The sequence below is a fragment of the Chamaea fasciata genome, unplaced genomic scaffold (assembly GCF_029207755.1).
Source record: "Chamaea fasciata isolate MVZ Bird 193981 ecotype frontalis unplaced genomic scaffold, bChaFas1.0.hap1 SCAF_1, whole genome shotgun sequence".
Taxonomy (NCBI): Eukaryota; Metazoa; Chordata; class Aves; order Passeriformes; family Sylviidae; genus Chamaea; species Chamaea fasciata.
This window is the reverse complement of record NW_027094086.1, coordinates 13,413,533-13,438,964: the sequence shown is the minus strand read 5'-3', so window position 1 is coordinate 13,438,964 and position 25,432 is coordinate 13,413,533. Positions and strand designations below refer to the sequence as shown.

At 39.0% G+C, this 25,432-nt stretch overlaps 1 protein-coding gene across 7 annotated transcripts in view; it reads left to right on the top strand.

The window, feature by feature from the left end:
* Positions 1 to 25,432, top strand: part of COL14A1 (collagen type XIV alpha 1 chain) — a 114,953-nt gene that overhangs the window by 4,251 nt on the left and 85,270 nt on the right. For 4 of the 7 annotated variants that reach the window (XM_066176775.1, XM_066176766.1, XM_066176802.1 and 1 more), the window contains exons 1-4: positions 4,254 to 4,464; positions 4,851 to 4,967; positions 6,038 to 6,181; positions 9,276 to 9,362. In XM_066176775.1, coding sequence (XP_066032872.1) covers positions 4,275 to 4,464; positions 4,851 to 4,967; positions 6,038 to 6,181; positions 9,276 to 9,362 — 538 coding nt within the window. In that variant the 5' untranslated portion in view covers positions 4,254 to 4,274. Of the gene's footprint in view, positions 1 to 4,251; positions 4,465 to 4,850; positions 4,968 to 6,037; positions 6,182 to 9,275; positions 9,363 to 25,432 lie in introns of those variants that run through there. The other 3 variants (XM_066176820.1, XM_066176784.1, XM_066176792.1) reach the window with 2 other exon arrangements.

Below are 25,432 nucleotides of genomic sequence, written 5' to 3'. Positions count from 1 at the left end.
CACATTTGGAGACTGTTGGAACCGTGAGGCTTTCAAAATCCTGATAATGCAAGTAGCAGTGTTGTCCAGTCTGCGTGGCACTCGAGTGCTGGGGAAGCATACCATCTTGGATGTTTGGAAATCTGTAAGCATTTTGCAAGCCTCTCCCAGAACTTAGGGACACATGTAAGCTGTAATATTTGATGTTGGCGATGTGAGGTGAATCAAGAAATGTATGTTCCCAATGTTCAGTGCATCATTCTGGTCAGAAATTAGGACCAGAATGTTTGTGACTTAATAAGCCAATAAAGCAAAGCATATGGTTAGTCTTTTCTCTGTATTTCAGTCCTAATCCATGTGGTTAAGATTCGGAAAACAGGACTGGGGATTGAGATCCATCTCCAGAAAGTTTTGTGAAATTCCTTGATCTTGGAAAACTATATTCTTCTCCACTTTTTTAAAACTTTGATTCAATCAGTTATAGTTGGAGAGTTTTCTCCCTTTAATACTAATACAATGAAATGAAGGTCAGAGAGGTTTTTTTTCTCCACAGCAATCACACCAGCAGCAGCTCGAGTTGGTGTACTTTATGAATAAAGAACAATACTTCCCTTGTTCTTAGACTCTTTCAGCAAGCATCAGCTATGGAATGCTGTCAGCAGTGTGATATTAAGCTAAGTGGACCATTGCCTTAGCCCAAAATGACTGTTATTCTATTGAATAAGGTGACATGAAGTCTCTATTCCATGTTCACAGAAAAAAAAATCTCTTGGTACACTAAAAGTAATAAGATGTTTCTGAAATTCTTTCTGTTCTCAAGGTTGCCACCTCTTGAAGTAAGCACTTCATGCAGCTGGCTAACTATTTCCAATTTAATACAGTTTGTTTGTCTATTTTAATCAACTGTACACTTTGTCAAGGTGTAGGAAGAGCTGGCATTAGTTCCAGCTTGTGTTTCCTTCCTTTGACAAAGATGCTCAGGTAAAGGTGTGTAATGTGAGTTCTTGGAAAGGAGAATACGTTTGTGAGATTGAAGCCAACATGCCTGAAGCTACAAATTATCCCTTCAGAGAAGCTATGTGGTTCTATCTCATTTTTTGCCCTATTGCCTTTTAAACCACATAGCAGTGTTTGGTTTTTACTCAACAACAATTACTTTTTCAGTACTGCTGTTTCTTCCCCATTTAATAGAATGTATAAATAACAGCATTTGTCTACTTGTGTTCTTTTATAGTACATGAAAATAGTGTTGGGCAAGAAACACTTGAGAATTTTTCATTTAATCATAAAGTAACTTGCTTTGAGAGTTTTTCTGTATTTGAAGATGGAAACTTTTCTTTGTGTAGCAGTAATTTTCATGTGTTACTACTGTAACTGCTAAGTAATTGTGGTGCATATTAACTTGTTGAATTCTTATGACAACAGTAAATTGAAAGCCACAATATTTAGTTAGTATCCAAACTTAGACTATTGGATGTCTTGGAGAACTGTCCATAAGCAATTTATTGTGTTTTTCCTTTCCAATAAGAGTTGAAAACATTCTTTCCCTAGTTGTCCATAAGAGTTATGTGTTTGGAGTGCTAATTTACCTGGTGGATAAACCAAAGCCATGAACTTGTCAGTTTTCTTTTGGGTGACTGCTCTAATGTTGCTGACAGCCATTCTCTTTTGCATTCCTGTAAAACCACTTAACCAGATCTAGCTACTGATTTTTATCAGTTAACTGACTCAGCTTGGATTAATTTTTCTCCCTTTCTGCAAGAAGTGAGATTTTGTTCCACAGACAATAAAGGTCCAAAGAAATAAAGATATCCTCTTCAGGTTGGTGAATGCGTAGTAATTCCCATCAATATTTTGTTGTCTGTTTGAGTTGCTAGATTTTTAACTTCCTTAGCTATATGTACTTTTCTATGCCAGAACACTAGTCTTTGCACAACTAAGACACAGTTGATTATCTGCTTAGTGAATAATTATTTTCTTTCTTATAGTTTATTGCTGTGTGGGAATGTTCCTTCCGCTGCACTGCTGTCTTTAATACAAAAAAATACCCAGTGAAAATTGACCAGTTATGTAAAGACTATTCTGGCGCAACTTTTCTAGTCTTTCACATTGTAACTCTGTAGTATAAAAAAAACTTCTGGTGATTGTGTCCTCCTTCTCTTGTAAGGTCTGTGATTGTTTTTTAGGGGCTCAAATATTTACCTGTTTTGGTGATGGCTAATAGCAGTTAGGCCAGAACTATGCTTCTTTGTTAGAAGGTGCCTTCAGAAACTGTCAGGTTGAAAGTAGGATGGAAGGAAATGACGGAAAAGGAAGAAGATAGCAGAGAAAGTGAACTCTGAAATTCTAAGACATGATTGGTGTTTTTCTTTTTTTGTCAATTGTTGATGTTACTTCATTGCTCTCTGCTCTGTTTCTTAATCCCCATATAAATTTACCACTTAATCCCAGTAAAATTTGCAGCATTTTCACACTTGCATACAGCCATTTTATAAAAGTTTTTTTTTTTCTATTCCTGAAGCAAAATAATAAAAGGAATTGTATTTTTGCAAACTTCTAGGTATGATTTGTCACTCTTGTTCATTCAGCCCCAATTTATTGTGATTTATGTATAGCTCAAAGACACAATGAATCTGAATTAAAAGCTGTAATCCATAATTACAGTCTGCTTGGCTTTAAAAACTTTCTGCCATAGTCTCTGTCATGTTTTTACAATTACAGCATGCTGAATGTTCTTGCAGAAACCTGCCTAGCAAAACATTTTGCAGTACGAGGGCCAAATTTTCAAAGAACTGATGGTGTATTTGCAGTGATTCCTGTACACGATCTCACTCGTAGCCTTTCTTTCTAAACTTCAGGAAGGTGACAGGCAGGCTGAAGATGAGGTCTGGCAAGATTGTGCCCAGCAACTAAGGAAATGCATGGCTTGGGTGTGAGCTGAGTGCTGCCAATCAGAACAGCTTTGAGTGTGTGGGGTTCATGTGCTGCCTACTGTTTCTGTCCCCTTGCCTCTCTTCTTGAGCTTGTTCTCTGAGGTCTTTGAGAATGCATAAGTGTTGCTAAGCTGTTCTTGCTACTTATGTACTCTCTTTTCTGTGTTCTGGTGTTAAGTCCCTCAAGGAAGAGAACTGCAGAACCTGCCCTTGGTCTGACAAAACTGCTACTTAACAGAATGAGAGGCTGGATGCAAGGGAATATATCTCTTGTATTAAACCTTCAGATTCTTACTTCTAAGATCTAAAATGTATTTAATAGCAGATGACATGAAGAAACATGCCCCCCTGAATCTCAAAAAACTACAGCCTGCCTTTTTCCTTCTTTCTGCCCCCAAGCTGCTGGAAAAAGTAGCATGTAGGAAAAAGTTACTGGTTCAGGACAGGTCTTTGGCTGCTGCTGGTGCCAGAGCTGCATTGGCTGTAGCAGGTCAAATGGAGAGGCCAGAGACCGTTGGCCAGCACATTCTGCCTGTTAAGTCAGATGCTCCGTGTGCTGTAATCCTTAAGTCTTAGAAATATCACAAGACTGTTGGTTTATTATATCTGAAGGACCAACAAACTGTGGGCATGAGCCTAGTCAATTAAGAGCAGTCTTAGCCCTGGGGAAAAGAAATTGACACTTGCCTGCTCCAGATTAATTTCCCTGATTTCTTGGACTTACTAACAGAAACCGTAAGGATGTAGTGGCAAAGGCACCAAGGGTTTAGGAAATAAAGGAGCCTGTTCAGGAGGCTGTGGAGACAGTGGGAAGAGAAGCAGTAAGGTTGGAGGTGCCAAAGATTTTCTAGCCCTTCTGTTGTTCAGCCTCTGGGTAGCTTCCCTGGCTGCCTTTCCCTGTAGATCAGTTTGTTCTCTGTGAGCCAAATTCTGTTCAAATGTATGAAGATTTCCCCTTGTTGACAGCCTTGGATACCCCAGGCTGCACTGCCAGCTGCTCTGCTGCAGTTCTTCAGTGAGGAAGGGATGTCCCTCCCTGAAGCAGAGTGGAAAGGTTTTGTAGAGTGTGGTCCAGCATCAGTGGAATTTGACTAAGGAGTGGGATGCAAAACTGAAAAACTAGTTTATGTGCAGAGACACAAAGTTGCTGATATGATGGTAACAACAAGGGGCAGTTTTCCCATTTGTTCTTGTGTGGGTGGCTTCACTGATATGTCTTCTCTTTTTCAGTCATTTCATGCTTCATTCATTTCACCTGCTGCTTCAGTTTGAAACCTAGGTGATGGCACAATATAAATAGAAGCCAAATTTTACTTACCTTCTAGATTGCCTTGACTTGCCTGTGCATGCCTGCCAGTCTTGATGAGGCTGAAGCAGTGTTTGCAGCTGCAAAGCTTTTTGTTGCTTAAGCCAGGTTCGGAAATTGGGCAGCTGATGTTCCCTTTGCCTTGTGCATGCCTGTCTTTTCTCTTGGTTATTCTCTCCTCACAAGGATTTGAAAATTTGGCCCTGGATGGCATTAAATGTGGGGAAATGCCCACAGTAATGAGAGGTAAAGGAGTGTAGGCCGTGCATATTTTCAGTGTAAGCAAAAGAGCAATTTTAATTCCCATGTATTAACAAAGAGCATTTTTATTACCAGCTTTGCCTGCTAAACTAGTGTCTTAACATCTAACATTGTTTGTCTTTCTGTCTTCTGCTGTTAGGTTGTTTAGTTTGTTTTGTAAAAAGATAAATACAAGGTCTGTCTGAGGGAAGTAGTGCACTTGGGGATGTCATTTTACAAACTAATTAACTGATGTATGTGACATTTTAAATAACTTGCATCCTTTGCTATTAAAATTTTTGTTGTCTTCCTATATGTGTTTAATTTTGTTTGTTTAAAATTGGTTAGTCTTTATTTGAATTTAAAATGTTGTTTTCTTTCCAAACTTGCAGTTTCCCCACCAACAAGACTAAGATATAATGTAGTGAGTCCTGACAGTGTACAGATCTCCTGGAAAGCCCCCAAAGGGCAATTCACTGGATATAAACTTCTTGTCACTCCAAGTTCAGGTAAAAATCTCTATGTTCTCTTTTAAGGTGAAAGAACTGTCTTCCTAAGGCATAAAAGCTTTTCAGAGTTAAAGTCATCCTCCACAATGAAGAAATTGTGAGCAAACTTTGAATAGTGAAGTACTGGCTGATCAACAAAAGAAAGGTTGATTTCACTGGAGGGTGATCAGGCACAGAAAATGGGAATGAAATGCTTAAGGCAGCAGAAGTGGGTCAATGCTAGTTATGCTTCATGTGCAGTCTTTGGGAATTGTCACTGATCATCTGTCTTTACCTTTCTTCCAGTGGGATGTAAGGAAGTCTAGGAAGTGTTCAAAGGAAAGCACTGGAATCCTAATTCAGTCAACCTCTAAGGTGGATCTCATTGCCCCTTATCCCCTAGTGAGCTCTCTGGAAAAGATTAGAAAGAATTAACAAAAACAAGCAATCTTTTAAAGTTTTTTGAATGAAAACTTGAAAAGATAGACAACAAAGTGGCTGCACAGAGCCAGTCCTGCTTCTGTACGTTTGAAATTAAATTTAGATACAGAAACAGTTTGAACATACAGCTAAAATACATCTTTGTACATATTGGCATGCAATGTTTATATGTAAATGGATATAGAAACGTTTAATGTTTGTATTTATACAGGAGAATTTCCTTGCCCAAAGGAAGTTGGCAAAGTGAGTGTTCAGAGGTGATGTGGGTAGGGTAGGGTCAGAATTGGCTGCCAAGCGCAGAGTGAAGGCCTGTCAGTGTGATGTTACCAAACCTGACAGATTTTTGTAAAATGTTTCTTTTTTTTCTTAATGATTTTTATGGACACCATGGCTGTTTTATGAGGCCCAGATACAAAATTCTGATCTTAAGAGTGTTTCTGTTTAAGAAAACTGGTTAGACTGCCAATCTTGTTGCATTTCTGGGAATGTTCTTTGGCCTGGCTGTATGCATGGCCCCAAAAGTGGAAAAAGTGGGAATGCTTAGGTCAAGGTAGAGCTTGAGGTATTTTTAAGTCATTATATTCACTGTGAATAAGAAAAGCAAACGAAGTTATGTATTTGTGGGAATTTTTTTGTCTTTTCTCCTGTAGGTGGAAAAACAAATCAATTAATTCTTCAAAATACTGCAACCAAAGCAATTATTCAAGGTCTCATTCCAGATCAAAATTATGCCCTTCAGATCATTGCATTCAGTGAAGACAAGGAGAGTAAGCCAGCACAAGGCCAATTCAGAAGTACGTGTCTCTTTATGGTTCACATCCTGAATATCAGATATTTAATACAACTTTTGAAATGGTAACAAGTCGTACACAAAGGGGTGGAAAACGATGGAAAACCAGTTTTTTTCTTTGGTGGAAGGAAAATCAAATCCTTGTATTTTAACTAGTGTAAGTACAGGTGGAGGCCTAGATTGATTGCATAGTATATTCTTGCGTTGGGCTATCTTTGTTTCCATTGTATTAGCATGCCTTTCTTCCTCATTTCGTTAGGAAATTAGCTGGTATTTCATGGAAAGAATCCTCAGTGAGTAGAAGAAAGTGCTGTATTCTGATACATTAAAAAATTTCCTTTTTATTAAAACAATGTTATAGCTGTGCCAACTGGCAACTAGATGCTAGTTCAGTAGTATGAAAGGTTGATTTCCTAATGGTCTTCAGCAGTCAAATATGCTTACAAATTTAATTTTTTGTAAGATCAAGACGTGCTCTTAATGTCTATGTCATAGTGATAAACACACATCTGATTTATCTTGATCTTCATTGCTAACATGCTAAATATGATTAGTGGAGATTTGGTTGATTATGTGGCAGTGTAGGAGTAAAATTGAAAGCCTAATGAATTCTCTGACACTAATTTTTTCTGTCTTTGCTAAACTAACTTTCTCTTAAAACCAGGACAAGATAAAATATGCTGAGTACTTAATGTGGTGTGTATCCAAGTCCTTTTAGCTTTTCATCACTGCAGCTGTGTATTTACTACCTTAAGTTCTGTCCTGGTTAAAAAACATGCAAAACCACAGATAACTTCAGCATCAAAGAGAAGCCCACAGAAGGCTACAGCACATTCTATAATATTAGGTGTAGCTGGTTTTGAAATGGCATTTAGGAAAAGTAGAGCTGGCAACTTGATTTAAGAATATGGGGATTGTATTGTATTTCGTATACTCTCTTTGCTTCCCTTAAGGCTGGAGTTTCATTTAAAAACATGATGCCTTTCATGAATAAAACCAGATATAGCATATATGCAAATCCTTTTTTTGCTCTCCTGTATTATAGGTTACTTTTCCCTATTCTCTGACACGTGGCCACTAATTCTTGAGATGAAAAAAGGTCAAATATATAAAGAGCTTTGAGAATATCATCTGGTTTCGTGCTTTGGAAGTATGGTTTTAATGTTGTGGGGTTGTAACTGATGTACTAAGAAGTCTCAAGCTTACAATAAAATTTTATTGTCAAAAGAGTATTTTTCCTTATATAGTGAGGTATTCATTCTTATTCTAATACATAGTGTTTAATGAACTAAGATCAATGGGGGTTTTGTTTTTTCCTTTGAAAATGCAGATGTAAAAACACATGTTAGATAAAATCTTTGTGTAAATATTTGAGTAAAACTGCTGTCTTGGCTCTTCCTATGTGGTTAGAATTTTGACAGTTCCAGAAATCTCTTTCAGGATGTGATCAACTTGTCTCCTTTGAACATTTTCAGGCTTTTATACCATTTTTTCTGGAGACTTGCCCCTCAATAGCACTAGCATTAGAGAAGGCCAGTTAATTGGCCTTGCTCTTGGCCTTTTTTCAAAGGAATGTTCCTAGAAGGATAAGAAGAAGCATTTTTTTTTGGCCGATGTTATTCTGGTATTTCACCTCTTGTTTTAGTCAGAGTCTTGTTCAGTTAAGGATTAAACCCAGACTTCTGACTAAGACCTGGTGTCTTTGCGGCATCATCTGTAACCCAGCTAATAACCAAGACCTGCCTTGGTAAAAGCTGGTTCCTCAGCAAGCTTGTGGACTTGAATTTGCTCCCAAATCACCTTCACAGTTGTTTGCTAAAGGCAGAGGTGACACACAATATCGCTCACAGGCTGTCTTTGTAAGAAGAGGAGTCAAAATTTCAGGTTTTTTGTTCTCACCTCTGTACCTGGAGTGTGAGCAATGTAGATCCTGTGAAGGGTTTTCATACTGAGAAAATCACCTTCAGATGTTTGACGGGCTCATTGTGTTCCTGAAAACTTGGTTTTGTGATCATATTTTGGATTGGAACTTGGAACACTCCTGGTTGATTCAGATACTCCACATACTATTGGGTAAATTAGTGAAATCCATTTGACTTTGGTTCCACTGATGTACTGCAGAATATTTGCACTGTCTCTCTTACATAATCAATAGACAGATAACCTCCTTTCATGCCCTCACAGTGGTTTTTTGAATGATGAAGCACAGAGAGACTTTGGCCCTGGCTGAGAATGAGTGTCTGCTTGAATGAGTGTCAGTCATAATCCAATTTTACATGAACTAAGAAGTGTAATTTGAGTAGAATTTTATTTTCAGTGGAAATTATTCTCAGCTTCATTGTTTTAAGCTTTTCCTGGCTGTTGCAGACAGCTGGCGTGTGGAAACCAATTAGCATTCCAAGAAAATTGTGGAATGGTAATTTTTTCTTCGCAATATGTGTCTTTAGCAATGAATTTGTCGGAACCTTTCAGACTATTTAGTAGAGCAATATTGGCTACTAATGTAATATTAGGAATTGCTAACCAAATTGGGTTCTGCTTGGCTGTTGTGAGAGATTTGGGGCGTAGTAAGGGTGGGAGGTATTCCACCCACTTGTGGATCAGGAAACTGTCAAAGTCTCGGCTCTGGAGCAGCCTTGCACTCCTGGGAGTATTTGGTGCCCTGAATACAGATTTGGGCATGGGATCTAAGCTGACTCTGTAAAGAGGACAGTGTAACAGCTGGTCTATGTGCTTTTGTGTTGACTGACTTGAAGTGGAACTTTGCAATGCTGGACTTTGACCAGCTAGCTTTGCCAATTTTCTGGACTGTATTTCCAGTGTGGGATCTTGTCTGTATGGGCTTAGGTGCTGATGTCACTATTTGGACTCTCTTGTGTGAAGAGAGTCAGTTTTGAGAGCTTTAATGATGATAGAATGGGGAAGGAGCCATGAAAATAATAAGTGCAAAGGGAGAGGGGGAAAACAGAGAAACAGTAACTCATTACCTAAGGATATCTTCAGATGCTCTTTGCAACTACTTTATCAGGAAGAAGAAAGTGACATGCTTATAACTGCATTGTTTCTAGATTAATTGATTTTTTCCCCTTACTTTACAGTTAAAGACATAGAGAGAAGAAAAGACACAAGTAAATCCAAGGTGAAGGATCCAGAAAAAACAAATGCGAGTAAACCAGCTCCAGAAGGTCAGATCATAACACATACGACTTATGTGGTATTTTGAAACTAATCAGCTTCTTTATTTAACTTGGCCATTGTAGAGATTTTCTGTAAGTCAGTAATTTAAATCTGATTCCCAGGGTTAAATTAAATAGAGAGGAAAACCCAGTATTTTCAGAAATATTGGAGAGTTGCTACAAAGGTATTGCTTTTAGTTCTGTGTTTTGCTTTGCTTTTTTATAGAGTTCTAAATGCCATCATGAATAGATGAAAATTATTAAAAAATATTTTTAGATAATATTAAAGTTATTAAAATCTGCCTGTACTTCCGCACTGGGTGCACTTTGCAGGTGTGTGTGTATGTATTAACTTCTTCTTATCTTGGCTGTAAGACAGACTGGCAGTATTAATTCCCACCTAAAATCAAATTAATGCTGTTGTATAATTAGCCTCATATTAACTTGACAAGTCTGTCCTACTGTAGGTTGTATATATGAAAGCATTTGAAACATTTTAGGGAGGGGGGGAAAAAAGGAGTTAATTTTGTTGCAAGGAGCCAATCTTCTGGTGAAATGTGATACTTCTTGCCATGAGAAGTTTGTCTAGTATGGATAAAAATCTATTTCAAGTTTAATATACAGCTCTATTTCCTGTTATTTTGAAATTCAAATAGCATCTTCTTTATGAAGTAACCCCAACAGTAATTATTCCCTTCAGTGGTTATTTATGGTATACAGAACAAGAAGAGCTTGGTGTGACCTTAAATAGTCTCTTTGTGAATAAACTGGACAGTTTCAAGGATCCCATTTTCCCCTTCCATATAAATCTGTCTCCAGTGATGCAAGTATCAAAGACCTCACCCAAAGTTCCTTGAAGGCCATGCAAATATTTCTTCAGTGGGTTTTAATTCTTACTGCGCATTTTTGGGTCATGTTGTATTTATTAACAATATGCAAGTTTGTTTCCATACAGCATTTCTACAACCAAAACACCCTTGAATTCCATTAGGTGCATTGGAAGAATGTTAGCTAGTGTTTGCAACACTAAAGAGATGAGTTGTACCTGCTAGTGCATGACAGGGTACTGGATAGGTGATCTTTCCTACATTGTATCTGGAGGAAGGCTGAGTTGGAAGAAATGATAAAACTGAGAAGGAAAATGTGATTTGCCCTATTAATGAAGGACAAGTGATAAAAGTTGAAGGAGGGAAAACTGGGCCTGTACTTGGAAAATGTTGATTAAATACAGACAGGGGGAAGTGTCTGCCAGACTGCAGGAGAGAATTTGTTTTTTTCATGGAGTAAGGGCAAAAATACAGTTGGCAAGAGGAGCTTGGGTCCGCAGTCTTTCCCTTTTTAGGATTTATGTTTACTTTTGAAGTATTTAGTTTAGTCACTTTCCTCATTCCTGCACCATGTTTTACTAATCTGAACTTCTTCAGTTGAATCAGGGCAGCTTGTACAAAATACATCCCCATCCAACACTTGTGAAAAGATACTGCCTTATACTTCTTGTAGCAGGTCTTACTAGAAAACTGGGGTATGCCTTTAAAACTAAGGCAAAACTTACAAGCTTCTTGATCAGCAAACCTGATTATAAAGAAGGAATATTATGCTACTTTTTTATGAATTCTTGAATTTGTTTAGCCCTATTTCCAACTCAGCTTTATATTATTGTAAAGTAACAGGCCTTTTTCCTCTAGTCTTACACTTGCATTTTTCTCTGCTTTGCACAGTATAAAGATTATTCAAAGTGGTGGAGATTCCAATGGAATGACTTCAGTGGGAGTAGGGTGAGATTCCAAGTGAAAACGTTGAGCAAAAATAACAGCATCAGCAAAAAATGTGTAGCCGGGGTACAAGTCAATTCAGAACTGATACACAGACAGCAGATAGTAATGGTATCAAAACTTTCCTAATTTAATATATAAAGACTGTGCCACCTCCAATTGAAATTGGATCAAAGAAATAAGGAAAAGTCTGAAAGAAATGGATGGATGAAAGAAATAAGTGCAAAATTTTATGGCAAAACCATGAATAAAAACTTGACCCTCTGCAGATGTTTGACAGCAAATGATCTGAGTATGACCAAATGAATTCAGGCCAGCTGTTAATTGGTTTCATAACCATTTAGTGTATGGCTAAATTTGATGGATTTAATAGGAACCCTGATACATTCTGTGTCTGTGTTTATGTCTTAGGTCAAGTTTGTTAGACCTTGGGAGTTAATACTACAGAAGAAATTATTAGAATTATAAAATCATTAAGGTTGGAAAAAACCTGCAAAATCATCAAGTCCAATCTTTGACCTAATACCACCATGTCCAGAAAAACATCTCATGAAGTGCCACATCCATTCAGCTGTTGAACACTTCCATGGATGGTGACTGCCAGTTCCCTGCACAGCCTGTTCCAGTGTTTACCTTCTCTTGCCGTGATGAAATTTGTCATAATATCCAATCTGAATCTCCCCTGGTTCAACTTGAGGCCATTTCTCCTTGTCCTGTCTGTTGGTGCCTGGCAGAGGAGACTGACCTCCACCTGGCTACAGCCTCCCTTCAGGGAGCTGTAGAGAGAGATAAGGTCTCCCCTTACACTCATTTTCTCCAGGCTAAACAGCCCCAGCTCCCTCAGCTGCTCCTCATAAGACCTGTGCTCCAGCCCCTTTCCCAGCTCTGTTGCCCTTCTCTGGACGCACTCCAGAACCTCAGTGTCCTCCTTGTTCTGAGAGGCCCAGAACTGGACACAGGATTTGAGGTGTGGCCTCACCAGTGCTGAGTATAGGGGGGCAATCCCTGCCCTGGTCCTGCTGGCCACACTATTGCTGATCCAGGCCAGGATGCCATTGGCCTTCTTGGCCACCTGGGCACAAACTGGCTCTTGCTCAGTCCCTGTTGACCAGCACCCCCAGGTCCTTTTCCAAGGGCAGCTTTTCAGCCACCTTTCCCCAGCCTGTAGGACTGCATGGAGTTGTTGTGACCCTAGTGCAGGACCCAGGACCTGGCCTTGTTGAACTTCACACCACTGGCTTTAGGCCATCACTCCAGACTGTCCAGATTCCTCTGCAGAGCCTTCCCACCCTCTGGCAGATTGACACTGATGCCTGGCTTGGTGTTATTTGTGAGCTTACTGAGAGTGTTATTAATGTGTTTGTAGAAACTTTTAAAAATCTTTTGTGATGACAGGCAGGTTGAGTTAGGCAGAATATTATCTTACCTGAGAACCAGAGCAATCTTTGTCCATAAGGCAAATTGAAAAAAACCATTGTCCAGACTATTGTTGTCAGTAGTTGTGGTTTCTGCTCTTGTCTTGAGTGAAGGACGAGCATAATTCCCCAGTTATTAGTGTCAGATTTTGATATAAAGAGGTGCCTTATGGGAACATCTGAACTACTTGTTACAGAATGATGCTTACTGGCATTAGTAAACCAGAAAATCCAAAGTCATTGTTTTGGGACAAAATTAATAACGTGCATCAATGTACTTGTCAGTGAGTATGAAAAAAGAGTGTGAACTCTTTCAATATTACAAGCTCCAATTTGTGCATTATGATAAGTCATGTATCCTGCTGATTTTCCTTAGAGGCACAGAGTAATATAAACTTGTTGCTTATAAATGCCTAACTAATATACCTTCTTCAGGGTCACACAATATACCCCAGAAATTTCTTTTTCCATTTCAATGGGACAAAGATCTCACCATAATCCTTCTGCTCCTAGAAACCAGCTCTTTGCTAGGAAGTGCAACATGTACATACCTGTACTCATGGTTCTAGGTAGTTCCAGAGCATTTCACTTGTATTTTCATCTGTGGTTTGGAGGACCGTTTCTGTGGTACTGTCCACTATTTAATTACCAACTGTCTAAGGCTCTGAGAAGTGCTGGGAGTTGTAAATGCCTTCTCCTGAACTCCCAAATCTATTTTCTTCTTCTGTCCTAAATTAAATTGTTATGAGGGTTTTACTCTGTCTTTTTGGATCTCTGTCAACAGCTTGTATGGCTTGCTAGTAAAGCTGCTTCAGCAACCTAGATTAAAATTTTCCATCTATTCTGTCCTACTCATTCAAGTAGTTTAAAAAGATTTACTACTTTTCTGCTGTGTTCTTATCACAAGCAAACCTCCAGTGTATTTCCAATAATGTCACAGTGCCAAATTAATTCAGGCTTAATGTCTAGCACTCAACCGTCAAATGTTCATTTTATATTTGATTTCCAGAAACTTTCTGTAATTCTTCTGCATGACCACTTTCAAGTCTTGAATCTCCTTTCTATATTTTTGAGAACCTGTCATTTTTCAGCTTAGTGATTTAGCACTGCTGTGCACACTCATATTAATGAGTGAATGTTAGGAGCCTTTTCTCTTTCTGTCTGTTGAGAAAAAGCTCACAGATGCAGCTTCTTTCAGCACGCACTGATATTTGAGTGCTTGTCCCCTGGCTTCTCTCCAGCTCCCTCATGTACAAAGCTCTTTTCTGTACAGCAACAGGGGTTAATACATTCTGTGCCTTCTCAGATGTTTTACAGTTTCTCAGAGAGTTTCTATGACAGATTCTCTAATCAAATCCCTTTGGGGAGGGGAGAATCAGTGCTTTGACTATATCCTCTGGCAAATATTTGAGTATATTTTTTTTGCAGAGTATTTCTCTATGCGTCTGAACTCTGTTTAGCTACCCATTTCACTATAAACAACAAAACACTGAGGCCAGTTTTATCTGCATGCCTGTTGACTTGATTGTGGGGGGTTTTAGTTCAGAGGTGTGCTAGCTTAGTGTAGGCTGGCAGCCAAACTCCCACCTAGCAGCTTGCTCATTCCTCTCCCCCGCAGTATGGGAGAGAAAAGAGGAATAACAGGAATGAAGGAGTTCATAGGTTGAGATAAAGACAGGGAGACTGCTTACCAGTTACCATGGCAGGCAAACAAAGTCAAGTGGGGAAAGATTTACTGAATTTATTGCCAGTTAAAAAGCTTGCTAATTTGGGTAGTGGGAAACAGAAGAGACAAACATTTAAACAACAGCTTTTCTTTCCATTTTCCCAGGCTCAGCTTGACCACCTCCCAGACTCCTCTCCTCCTCCCTTGTTATCACTGCAAGTTACACTCGGTCCAAGTCCCTTCAGAGAGGAAGCAAGTGGTGTAAAAGGGGTGCAAAGAGGTTGTGATTAGGGCATGGGGGTTTCTCCCTTCCATTCCTTTCTTCTCGTACCTTTTTCTCCATGTACATTATCCACGGGCTACAGAGAATATCTGCTCTGCCATGGAGCATACTCTCCTCTGACTCTGGGGTTTTCTCTACTGTTTCTCACTTTTTTTCACTTTCCTTCACTCTTTGCTGGGCATTTTTTTTTCCTTTCTTAGATATGTTTTCCCAGAAGTGCCACCATCTGTCCATGGACACTTGGCCTCTTCGAAAAGGCCTCCCCTGCAGCCTCCATCCTGCCAAACCTGGCCACTAGCACCCAATACCAAAGGTGCTCCATCAGTGCTTTACTAGAGTAAAGAATTTGCACAGTCTTTAATCTGTCCTGTTTGGAAATTCCCTTATGCAAGTCTCAAGTCAAGATGATTTAGGACAGCATAGAGCATATATGGATCAGATTTCTCTTCTGAATCAGGTGTCACAGGACAAACCTTACATAGTCGGTAGATATTCAAACAATGAGGAATAAGCTCCCATAAAAGGCTGTGATTTGTGTATCACAATGTTAGTGACTTTCTTATTGTAAAGTGTGTGTAATAGAGTCATATGTAAATATGACTGGTTAGGGAGGCCAGGGATCTTCATTGCACAGCACAGAACATGGCAGTTTGTTCAAGCTTCTCAAATCAAAGTTGTGTTTCACCCCAGAGCAAGTCCATTAGGGGCAGGTGTGGTTTTTTAACCAATTTCTATGAAAATCCAGTTATGTGGTGTTGAGTTAAAATACCTGGGGGAACTGCAGCTTTTTTAATCCCTTAAGTGCCTGTTTCTGATGGGAGACACCTTTACCACATACTAGGAGCCAAACTGGGAGAACATCATCTGAGTTCTCTAGGCTGGTGTGGAGCTAACTGAAAGCTCTGAGAAAATGGGTGTTGCCAGGCAGTTCCCTCACCAAAGGGAATGTAGAGGAAGCTCTAGGAGAAACTAATTGACAATAAAAGATAGATCTGAGTTTCACATGGTGGAAGACTGGGACAAGCAGGTAGAAATTTAGGACAGAAAATTTATAACTAATACATTTTCCATGATTATAGAATGGACAACATGGCAATGGAAAATTTAGGTAGTGGGTGAGTGAAAAAGAGCATAGAACTCATAGTGGGCTTTAGAGATAGAAAAGCAGAAGCTCTATATAATGAGCTGTGTAATGCCATACCTTGGCATTAGGTGCAGATGTCAGGTTACATTATATTTATGTATGTAATATAACCTGAACTAATGTTAAAAACAGCAAATAGTGACCTCATGTGCCTTGATCAATAGTCCTGCACTATAATTAATTTAAATTTGAGGAAGAGGTAAAACTCACCAGTAAGGAGAAATAAAGATTTCCTTTGAAAGAATTTAATATTATTAGAGACCTGTAATGAATTTAACATTGTTACTGATATTATGATTGTGATTATGCACACAGATATATACACATACAAGTTATAAATACAATGAACAATAGCTGCTCATTTAGTCACAGCTACTTCTCATAAATGTTGTTTCCACTCTCTTTTTTTTCTTCACTACTCAGTGATGCACAGAGAAGAGACTTTGGTTATATTATATAAAATTTTGAGATTTTAGCATTTTCAGGGTTTTGTATCATAAAGTACTAGGAGAGGCCTGGAAAGAGGCCTGAAGCCATCTGTTGTGTGATACCTACCTGCTAAGTAGTAATAAGTATGCCTGCAGTTTCTTTCAGGTGGGTGTGATCTGCCAGTGCTCAGTTGCCTGTAAAAACTGTGTAGACATATCCAAAGTTATTATGTTTTGTGGTGGGTTAGTTTTTGATAATTTTTTTTAACTTCCTGATGTGTTGTACATTATTAGTGATGTTATTATTTACATTACTTCTACAATATTTCAATGTAAATGTTTCTGGATTTTATTTTTTTTTTTCATAACATGCTATTCATTCAGTGCTATGCACCTATCAGACAATGCAAAAGGCATATCCTTCCTCAAAATGCTATGGTATACTTGTCTGAGCTCTTAGAGTGAGGTGGCATCAGTCTTCTGATAGGGATAGAAATGAGAGGTGTAGTGAGCTTAAAAAATATACTGATTTTCATTCTTCTTTCAACATTCCTACTACTTTTGATGCAAATGAGTTTTGACATTCATAGTTTTATAGCTGTTGAATGGCAATATTTAAGCAGAGTAGGAAAAATCCACAGAGAAGTATATTAAGGTACTATTCAACAGAAGAGACTAATTATCTAATTTATTAACTTGTCTGTTTAGTTAATGTCAGATGCCTCAGTAAGTATTACTAGACAGTGTGAAATGAGGTATTTGACTAAGCCACAGGAATGAATACCTTGTGAACTTCTGCTTCATTGGCAGTGTTTCATAGTTTTACTCACTTCATCCTGGCTAATGTAACTGCAAATGTTGGTTTTAGTCATGATTTTTTTATTACTCGCTGAACTCCTGAGCTATGGAACTCATTAACTATGTCTTTACACAACCTATTATTTGATTTACAAGCAGGGTTTTCTTGAGCTTTCTGGAGGACACTTTAGGTTTTGATTATGAGCAGCAGAAGAAAGAAATGATAACTATGCTGTGTGGGCATTTTCCCCCAGTGCCATTATGTTCTTCCTAAACAGTCTTTGTCTGTTCTCAGCTCTTGCACATTTTTCTGCTTCTGCAATCCAAGGGTAAAAGCAAAATTTGGTGGAAAGTACTTAGCTCTTCCACTTTAAATACTAATTTTTTGTCTTGCTGTGGGGACCACTGAACACTTTAGCCCAGTGCCCCAGCTCCAGGCAGTAGCAAGGCTGAGCATGTGGTCCCAATAGATCTGGGGTGATCAAGCACAGGGCTTGGCCAAGCCAGTACTAATCAGCCATTTGTGCAGATGGAACTGGTTCCCTTGATGCCTTTTTTGTTCTATTTTCCCATGCGTGTTTGTCCCCAAACTACCTTTCAATGCTTTTGGTTCCTCTCCTAAAATTATCCTACTAGATCTTGCACAATCCCCAGGTAGTCATTCCTGTATCCCCTGTCTCATTACCCCCTAAGATGTGATCCACAAGTTTGAACCATACAGACCATGTTATGAAATAAGAACAATTTACCTGAATGTGTTGCTGATCTCAGAAGGTGCAAAAAGGATGAAACCTGTGTACTTATTGTTAGTTTCTGGGTCTATGCTGGAATGATGTAAGAGGCAAACACAAAGTTTCTGCACACCTTTTATTTCCTTTTGTTCCAGTGCAGTGCTATATGAATATTGCTTAAACTGGATGCAGCCAAGTTTATTCCAAAACTAATAGCAGTGCAGTGATCCTGTTCAGTACAGCACTCCTCCTGGTGAATGCACTTTCCTGCTCAGAACTAGCTGGCTCAACATCTTCTACCTCCATTCCAAAGTGTAGAGATAACCCTGGCCATTTGTCTTTAGCATTAGCTTCTTGATGCTGCAAAATGGGAATATTGCCTACTTTGGAGATCTTTTATGGTATTTAAACTTTATGGAGTACTTCTATATAATAGGTTTCATTTTTTGACATTTGTACATGAAAGTCTGCATCAGAAAATATAGTGAAGTTTAGAACTATTGATTGCATTTATCTAAATTCTAGGCTACTGCCTACATTTCCCAAAAAGATGTCTATGCTTAATACTGAGGCTAATGTTTCACCTTTGCGGTGTCTATAGGGAGTATGGAGATGCATTACCTTGTCATGGATGAAACAGGATGCACATCTACTGTCATTACCTGCCTCATACCTGAGGACATGTGCTCTGTGTAGGCTGTTACTTCAGGTTTTTGGGGTTTTTTTGTTTACTTTGCAGTTCATTGTTACCATCGTGACAAATATGTTTGTAGTCTTTAGCAAAAGCTGCCTTTGGGCACTGAGTAACATGAGGTGACATTTGCAGTGACATTTTCAGTGACATGCGGTCCTTTCACCTGATTGTCAATCGCTCTTGTGTGTATGGTGTATACTTGCTTGTTCTAGCATTTACTAATCAACTAAAAGTAATATCAACACAGAAATGAATCTGTTTTCTATGCTTCTTCGAGGGGAGTGGCCCCAGATCCCTACACCTCCCTTGAGAAGACTAGGTAATGCTTGGACCGTGCTTCAGCATTATTAGAACATTTTGGACCACCACAAAACTTTGGCAGACATTTGTTATTATGTTCCCCTCACCGTGCTCTTCTGATCACTCTGAGGTTGCTTAGCCCAGACATTATTTTTTGACCTGATTTTGGTTTCAAGCACTGTCGCTTTGGCTTTGGACTTCGTTGGTTTTGTAGTGCCCAACCCTAGCCCAAACAGAGAATCCATGATGTCTCCTATCTCAGCTTTGTCTACTGAAAGCAGCACCTGACAATCTGAATTTTGCCAGTAGGACTCTCATTTAAATGCCTACAGCCAGTGGTCTCAGTGGTAGTTAGATCACCATATTAAAGTGTGCTAAAAGTTGTCTGCACTGGACCCCACTTAGAACCTGCCCAGCCATCCTGTCCCCATCCATGTTAGTTCATCAGAGCATAGGAGTATTTGACAGTGATTGTTTTTTAATTTGTGCCAAGTGTCATGGCTTTCCATTCTTCTCTGGGACTCCTTATTTTCTCTCTCAACTTTAGGTGATGAAAATATCTGTTATAATAAGGAAATGGAATAGACTTGTCAAAATATACCATTGCTCTCTTTGATATGTGAACTTTGGATGCTGCACCCAGGCCCTGTTGGTTTCTGTACTTTTCAGAAGGTAGAATTTGATGAGAGGCATCCATTAGGTTTCCAAGCTAGACTATAAACCTGAGAGCTGCCATGCAGAACTTTGTATGTTAGAAATTCTTTGTTAAACACTGAAGGACTTGCACAAGGACTCTGATGCAAGGAAATTCTTGGGTAAACTCTTCTTTACTGTCCAGAAAGTTTAGCTCATTGTGCTGTGGATGATCAATGCTTATTCCAGGAATTCATCGCAAGGATTTCTCTGGAGGAAATAGCTTTTGTGTCCTTTGAGTACTACTTGCAACTTGGATTTCATTCTGCAATGGCAGTACTGCTATGGACCTGGCTAGGGTAATTTGGAAGACTCCTTCCTGGCTCTCATGACTGAAAAACGTGATGGGAAGTATCAGCAAAGACATGGACAGAATTTCTAAGTGCTTTTCCTTTGCCATCATTTGGTAGTTGCCTTGGAGAAAACTAAGCAAGCTACATTTAGAGATTGCAGCATTTACATCTGCCATCTGGCCAAATTAAATAGCACACAAGTGTGTTCACATAATGTGAATAAGAGAAAAATATACTTTTTAGAGACAGTAAGCTTGAAACTGAAGATCTGGAAGTTACCATGAAGCCTGGAACTGGGAGAGGGTTCACGTTGAGTTATACACTTTGATCCTGACAGAAAAAATCCCAGGGAAGAGAGAGGAGGAGAGAGAAAGACAGATTGGGAGCAGGGGGTTGATTTTAACATAAAGAAGTCTCTCTTACGTGTTTATAACTGCCTTGTTTGTTCTGGAGAAGTGTAAAACTTTATATTTTTTCCATTAGTGTAGGTTGAGAGTAGTATTAATTTGGAGGTTGCTGGATGTCTTCTTCAATTTGTACATGCCAGATGACAAACCCTTGTTTTATTCTGAAAACAGAAAGGTTGGCATTAGAATTATGACCAGTCTCCATTCTTACCCAGGGATTCCACTTACTTATCTCCTGGCTCTGCTTTTCTGTAGGAGGGAATGCATTTCTTCCTGTCAGTAAATTAATATCTGGTTAAGGTTGTGTATTACCTCTCATAAGTGTTCCTGGCCAGGTAGATGCTGGGGATTGGAGAGATTGCCATTCTGTCATCCAAAATGTGACCATCCATCACTAGGAACTCTCATTGAATGGATCTGCTTCATTGAAGTATAGACTCAGTGTTGACATTGATATCTAGAGAATCTGTAGTTTGGAAAAAGAATAACTTTCTAGTTCTTTTTCTACTTTTTCTACTCTCTGAGTAGAAAAAGAGACTTAGCCTATCTTGGACCTAAATGGAAGTTTCATATTTTTTCATAAAGTGATCCAGCTTCTGATATCAGAGCTACTCAGATTGACACCTGAGTTAAAAGATGCTTATCCTCATATTCATAACCCTTGAGTTATGTTTCTCCTCATATCTCTGCACAGTAAATATGTATAATGCTTCATAAATCTGAACTATTACCAACTGAAAACTTGTCTGGCCTCTTTTTTTCCTTTGGTAGCTTTCCCTAAGGCATTGACCCTTTTTTGTGCAATTTATTCTTAGTTGAAGTGGGAGGCTGCTATTCACATTCTTGAACGATGGATTAATAGAAGCTCAGCTGAATGAATGGTCTTTCATTATCTTGAGACTGATTTTCATCTCTTCAAGTCATTAGCTCTTGAGTATCCATCCAATCAACAGTGCACTGGCACAGCTGAATTCTGCTGGCAGCAAGAGATGTTCCCATAAGTCAGATTCAGGGTCCGTGTTGACATGTTTCATTACTGAAACACTTCCATTACTACCCTGCTGAGACATTCCTTAACAGTTCTTCATCATCTGGCAGCATGAATTCCACAGTCTGAAGTCTGTAGGCATGCTCAAGACTATGTATATTCTAGGTAAACATCCTGGGATGTCATGAGTGGTGTTTGTCTTTGATATAACATGGAAGCCACATAGTAAAAAGTTGAAACTCTGGGCCACTTTTTAAAAACTTGTATGTCAACCTTGAAAGAAGAACCAAAAAAAGCTTTAGGTAGCACACAGGTATATTATTAAAGACTGAAGTGCAAGACCAAGAACCTCTTGCAGAAATATGTAATCATAAAGGATTGATGCGTTCATCAGCAAAGTCATCACAGATTTGTACACCCCAATGAAGAATGTTTTTGCTTTATGCTGTGGTCAGCATAAAGCAATATGCAATATTGTAATACAGTAATATGAGAGAGAAAGGTTAAAGTTTTGATATCTGTTTTCAGGGGCTGTGAGATGGCCTTGTCTTGAGTACAATTATAAGATACCACATTTTTTGGGTTTTAGTTGTCTCCTGTACAGATTTCCTTTCAAGACTGTTCTTTACTGTTCCCCCTTTGAGAGGAGAAGAGTCTTGTTTCATGGTCCCATTCATCTGTTGTTAAACAGCAAGCATGAGCTTGTACTGAGGAGAGATAATTTAAGGGTAATTTCTACCCTCACGGTGTGATTTGAGGTCTTCATGTGCATTCTGGGTCTGTTGATGCCGGACTCTGGTTCTGCACTGTGTCATGGTCAGCACCCGTTTCCTGGTGCCCTGTGTGCTGAGTGAGCCTTGGTGCTACAGCTGAGATATGTCTCTTGGTTAGAAGGTGCCAGGTAGTAGCTAAAATGGAACTTACCGGTCTGTGGGGAATGCATTTTCTACCTCAGAGGTGTTCTCACCTGTCAAGTTGGCTGTACTGATCATATTACTCTGCATGTAATGAGGGAGTCCTGTTTTCTGATCTGACTGCTGAGTTTGGGGTGTGTGTCTTTGGCTCATTATTCTCCAAAGTTCTGGTATTCTTCTACTGTGTCCTTCTGGAATAGTCAAAGGAGCTTCTGTGGAACACCAGCACCAGCTTGGTACCCTGAGTATATTTAGTTTCCCATTATGCGGGAAAGTTAGCAGAATTAGGGCTGCATAGTGGTGCAGACAGCTATTTCAGAGATAAAGCTTGTGTCAGCAGGGTCTTTGCTTGGGTTTGTTTTGTTTATGTGGTTAAAAATGTGGGCTAAAATTTGTGGTCTTTTGCAATGACCTTTCTAGTATGACAAAGAAAGGGAAAACTGTAAATTGTGAGCATGGGAATGGTGGTTCCTGTGGCCTGTGAAATACCCCTCATGTCTCATCTCTGCTCTCCATACCCTCAGCACCTCTCAAACTCAACATCCAAATTTAGCTCAGTGCATAGGCAGGGCATAGGTTTTGGGCTGGAGTGGGTTACTCAGGTTGTTGAGCCTTTATCTTGGAGACTCTTTAACCTGACTGGACATGGCCCAGAGCAATCTGCTGTTTTTGCCCCTGCTTTGATTAGGGCAGTTTGACTAAACTCAAGAGGTCCCTTCCCACCCTCAGGACCCTGTGATTCTGGGAGTTGAGATTCCTCAGAGTTAGGTATTCACTCTGACATTTCTGGTTGTTAGAGAATGGAAGAATTGCTACATTCAAGAGGGCACAAATTTCATCCTGAGTTTTTGTAGATTGACACGTGACATCCTAAATTAGCCATGTTTCTAAAGATCACTGCCTATTTATATTTATACAAGCATATACACTGGTTATAATATGAAAATATTATTTTAAGAACTGCATGAAGTTAATATAGGGCCTTGAATTTGGGAAGCCTTTTGCACTCTAATTGTATTGCACCATCCTTTTTGTTTCTAGATACACTGTCCATAATATCATATGTACTTAGATCCATAATGCTGAGCTGTAATTTAACTGTGCTGTAGCAGTTTGTTTTAACTAGTTTTTAATTTCTGTGTTAACTACTTCCGTAAGTACACAGACTGTTCTCTCAGCAGGCTCTTTTCTGTTATTTTACCTGTTGTGTTACAAGCTCAGGCACGGACCAGTTCTCTGTCATGGCTTAGAAATATTTAGACATACATCTTAATTAATGTTGAGGATTTCTGAGTACCACTTTTGCCTGAAGTGCTCTGATTAGCTGTCTTCTAGACAGCCAAAGAAAGCTGTCAGGGATTTCATACTTTACTAAAGAAATAGGAGAAATAAGCCTTTTAAATCCTGGCATATTTGTTACATAGGAATGGTGGATAAGTATGACCATATTAATAAAAAATACAGTTTTCTGTCTTGAAAAGTAATTAGACCTTGAGACTGCTGTTTCATTTAAAAAATCCATGCACTCAGATGCAGAACTGATAGGAAAGAGAAGTAGAGAGTTACCACTATAATCTGCGGAAGGGTTTCTTAAGTTTCATGTACTTTAGAGGAGGATTGCAGATCATCTTCAGTGTAAATTGTGGCTAAATGGATGCAGTATATTGCCAGTCTGGGCTTCAGGTTCAGGAAGGACCTCAGCATCATGCTTTGTTCTGTGTAGACATGTTGCCTGTTGGAAGAGAAATTATAACAAATGTTTGAAACTCAATTTAAATTCAGGGGGATTTAAAAGCATATTTTGCTACCTAGGTACACAGACCAGGAGTGTTTAGTGTTGCTGTTTGCTAAGCTGCTGCAGACATTGTGTTCTTCAGTGCTATCAATCAACAATGGTCTGTAAGGAGACATCAGCATTTTCTTTCACAGTTACTTTTTTTTGTCTCTCAAATTAAAAAGTTCAGATTTAGAAAGAAAGTTCTAGACATTTTTCTAAACTAGTGAATACTTATTGCAGAAGTATAACTGTTACTGTGTATGGAAGAGTGCATAGAAAATGGCTCTATGCTTCCTTCTCTCACACTTGAGGATTATCACCAGTATATGTAGGCAATAAATGTGTTATCAACTAGTGCTTTGATTAGTTTTGTGGCCTTCAATTTAGAAGGTATGCTATAAATAGTATTTAGTAATTGATGCGTACATTTCTGAGGCAGAAAATTTTTGAACTACTGTATTCACAGTCAAATGTGACATGATTAAACACAACATGTTCAGTAAATCTTAATATTCCAACTCTACCAAATAAAAAATTTGTAGGCTTGCCAGTTGGGCTAAGTTTGTTTCCTGGAGAGAAATAAGGTGCATGGAAAAGAGCTGGCTGCTTTTTCTTTTTTTTCCTAGGGACCAGGGACAAACTTCTAACGTTGTTGGGCTGCTCTTTAAACCTAATGTTGCAACATTTGAGTCCTTCAAATTCAAGCTGTGGCTGGATCTGGTTTAAAGAACAGCAGTTATGTTATATGCGTTTGTCTGGTTCATAGGCCTGACATATGGGATGTGTTAAACTGAGGTCCAAGTGCAAGGATGATATCACCAGCACAGAACAATATTATCAATGTCAGAAGCATGGACTAGCAAGTTGCTCAATTTTGGAGCTGGACACTGCCTCACATCCCTTAATTTTTTAACCCTTTTTAAAGAAAAGATGTGACATTTTGCTGATGTGGATTTATGTTGCCGTTGTCCTCAGTGGTGCTTCTGCTCAGCGTGGTGCTGTCAATCACTGTGGAGGACTGTCTGTTCTCTGTCATTCGTGTATTATTCACAAGGTATTTTTCATTCACTGCTGTCATCAAGCTTCTTGCCTTTTGTGCTTTATCGCATGAATGAGTCTTCTAGTCAAACTGTATTATTATTATTGACCTCTACTTGAACTTTCTTCCTCTTCTTCCACATGTATTATTTGACTTTCCACTATGACAGGGAGTAAGAAAGGAAACAACATATTGCAGACTCAAAAAGAATTATAGTCTTAACTTCTAGCAGAAGAAGTGTGTGTTTTGGCTCTTGAAAATGAGAACAGAGTTTCATACCAAAGGGAGGCAAAATATCAAATGTGTTTCTGTAAAACATATCATAACTGCATGCAAATTGAACTGGTTTGTCTAAAGCATTGAGTCCTCTCCCATGTGACAGTGCCTGTATTTGCTGCTTCTCCCTTTGCCTTTCAAGGAACTTTCAAAGGGTAGTAGTATTAACTCCAAGAGTCAAAGAACCCTACTCTAGATTAAAAATCATAGTTTTGTATTTCTGTGTGAGTAAGGCTTGTGTGTTTCTAGGTTGAACTTCTGTTTTTACCATTGCTCACTTACTCACAACATGTGTGTGGAGGAATAGCCACGGGTAGGGATTGCAGCTGTGGAGAGGTGGTCAGTGTTTCCAGGAGCTTGTCAAGCCTGCTGTGCTCTGTACAGCCCCCACACTGTCAGAGCTTCTCTCAGGTCTCTACACTCCATTCCCTTCAGTAGGATGACTCAAGGGTCCTGTTTTG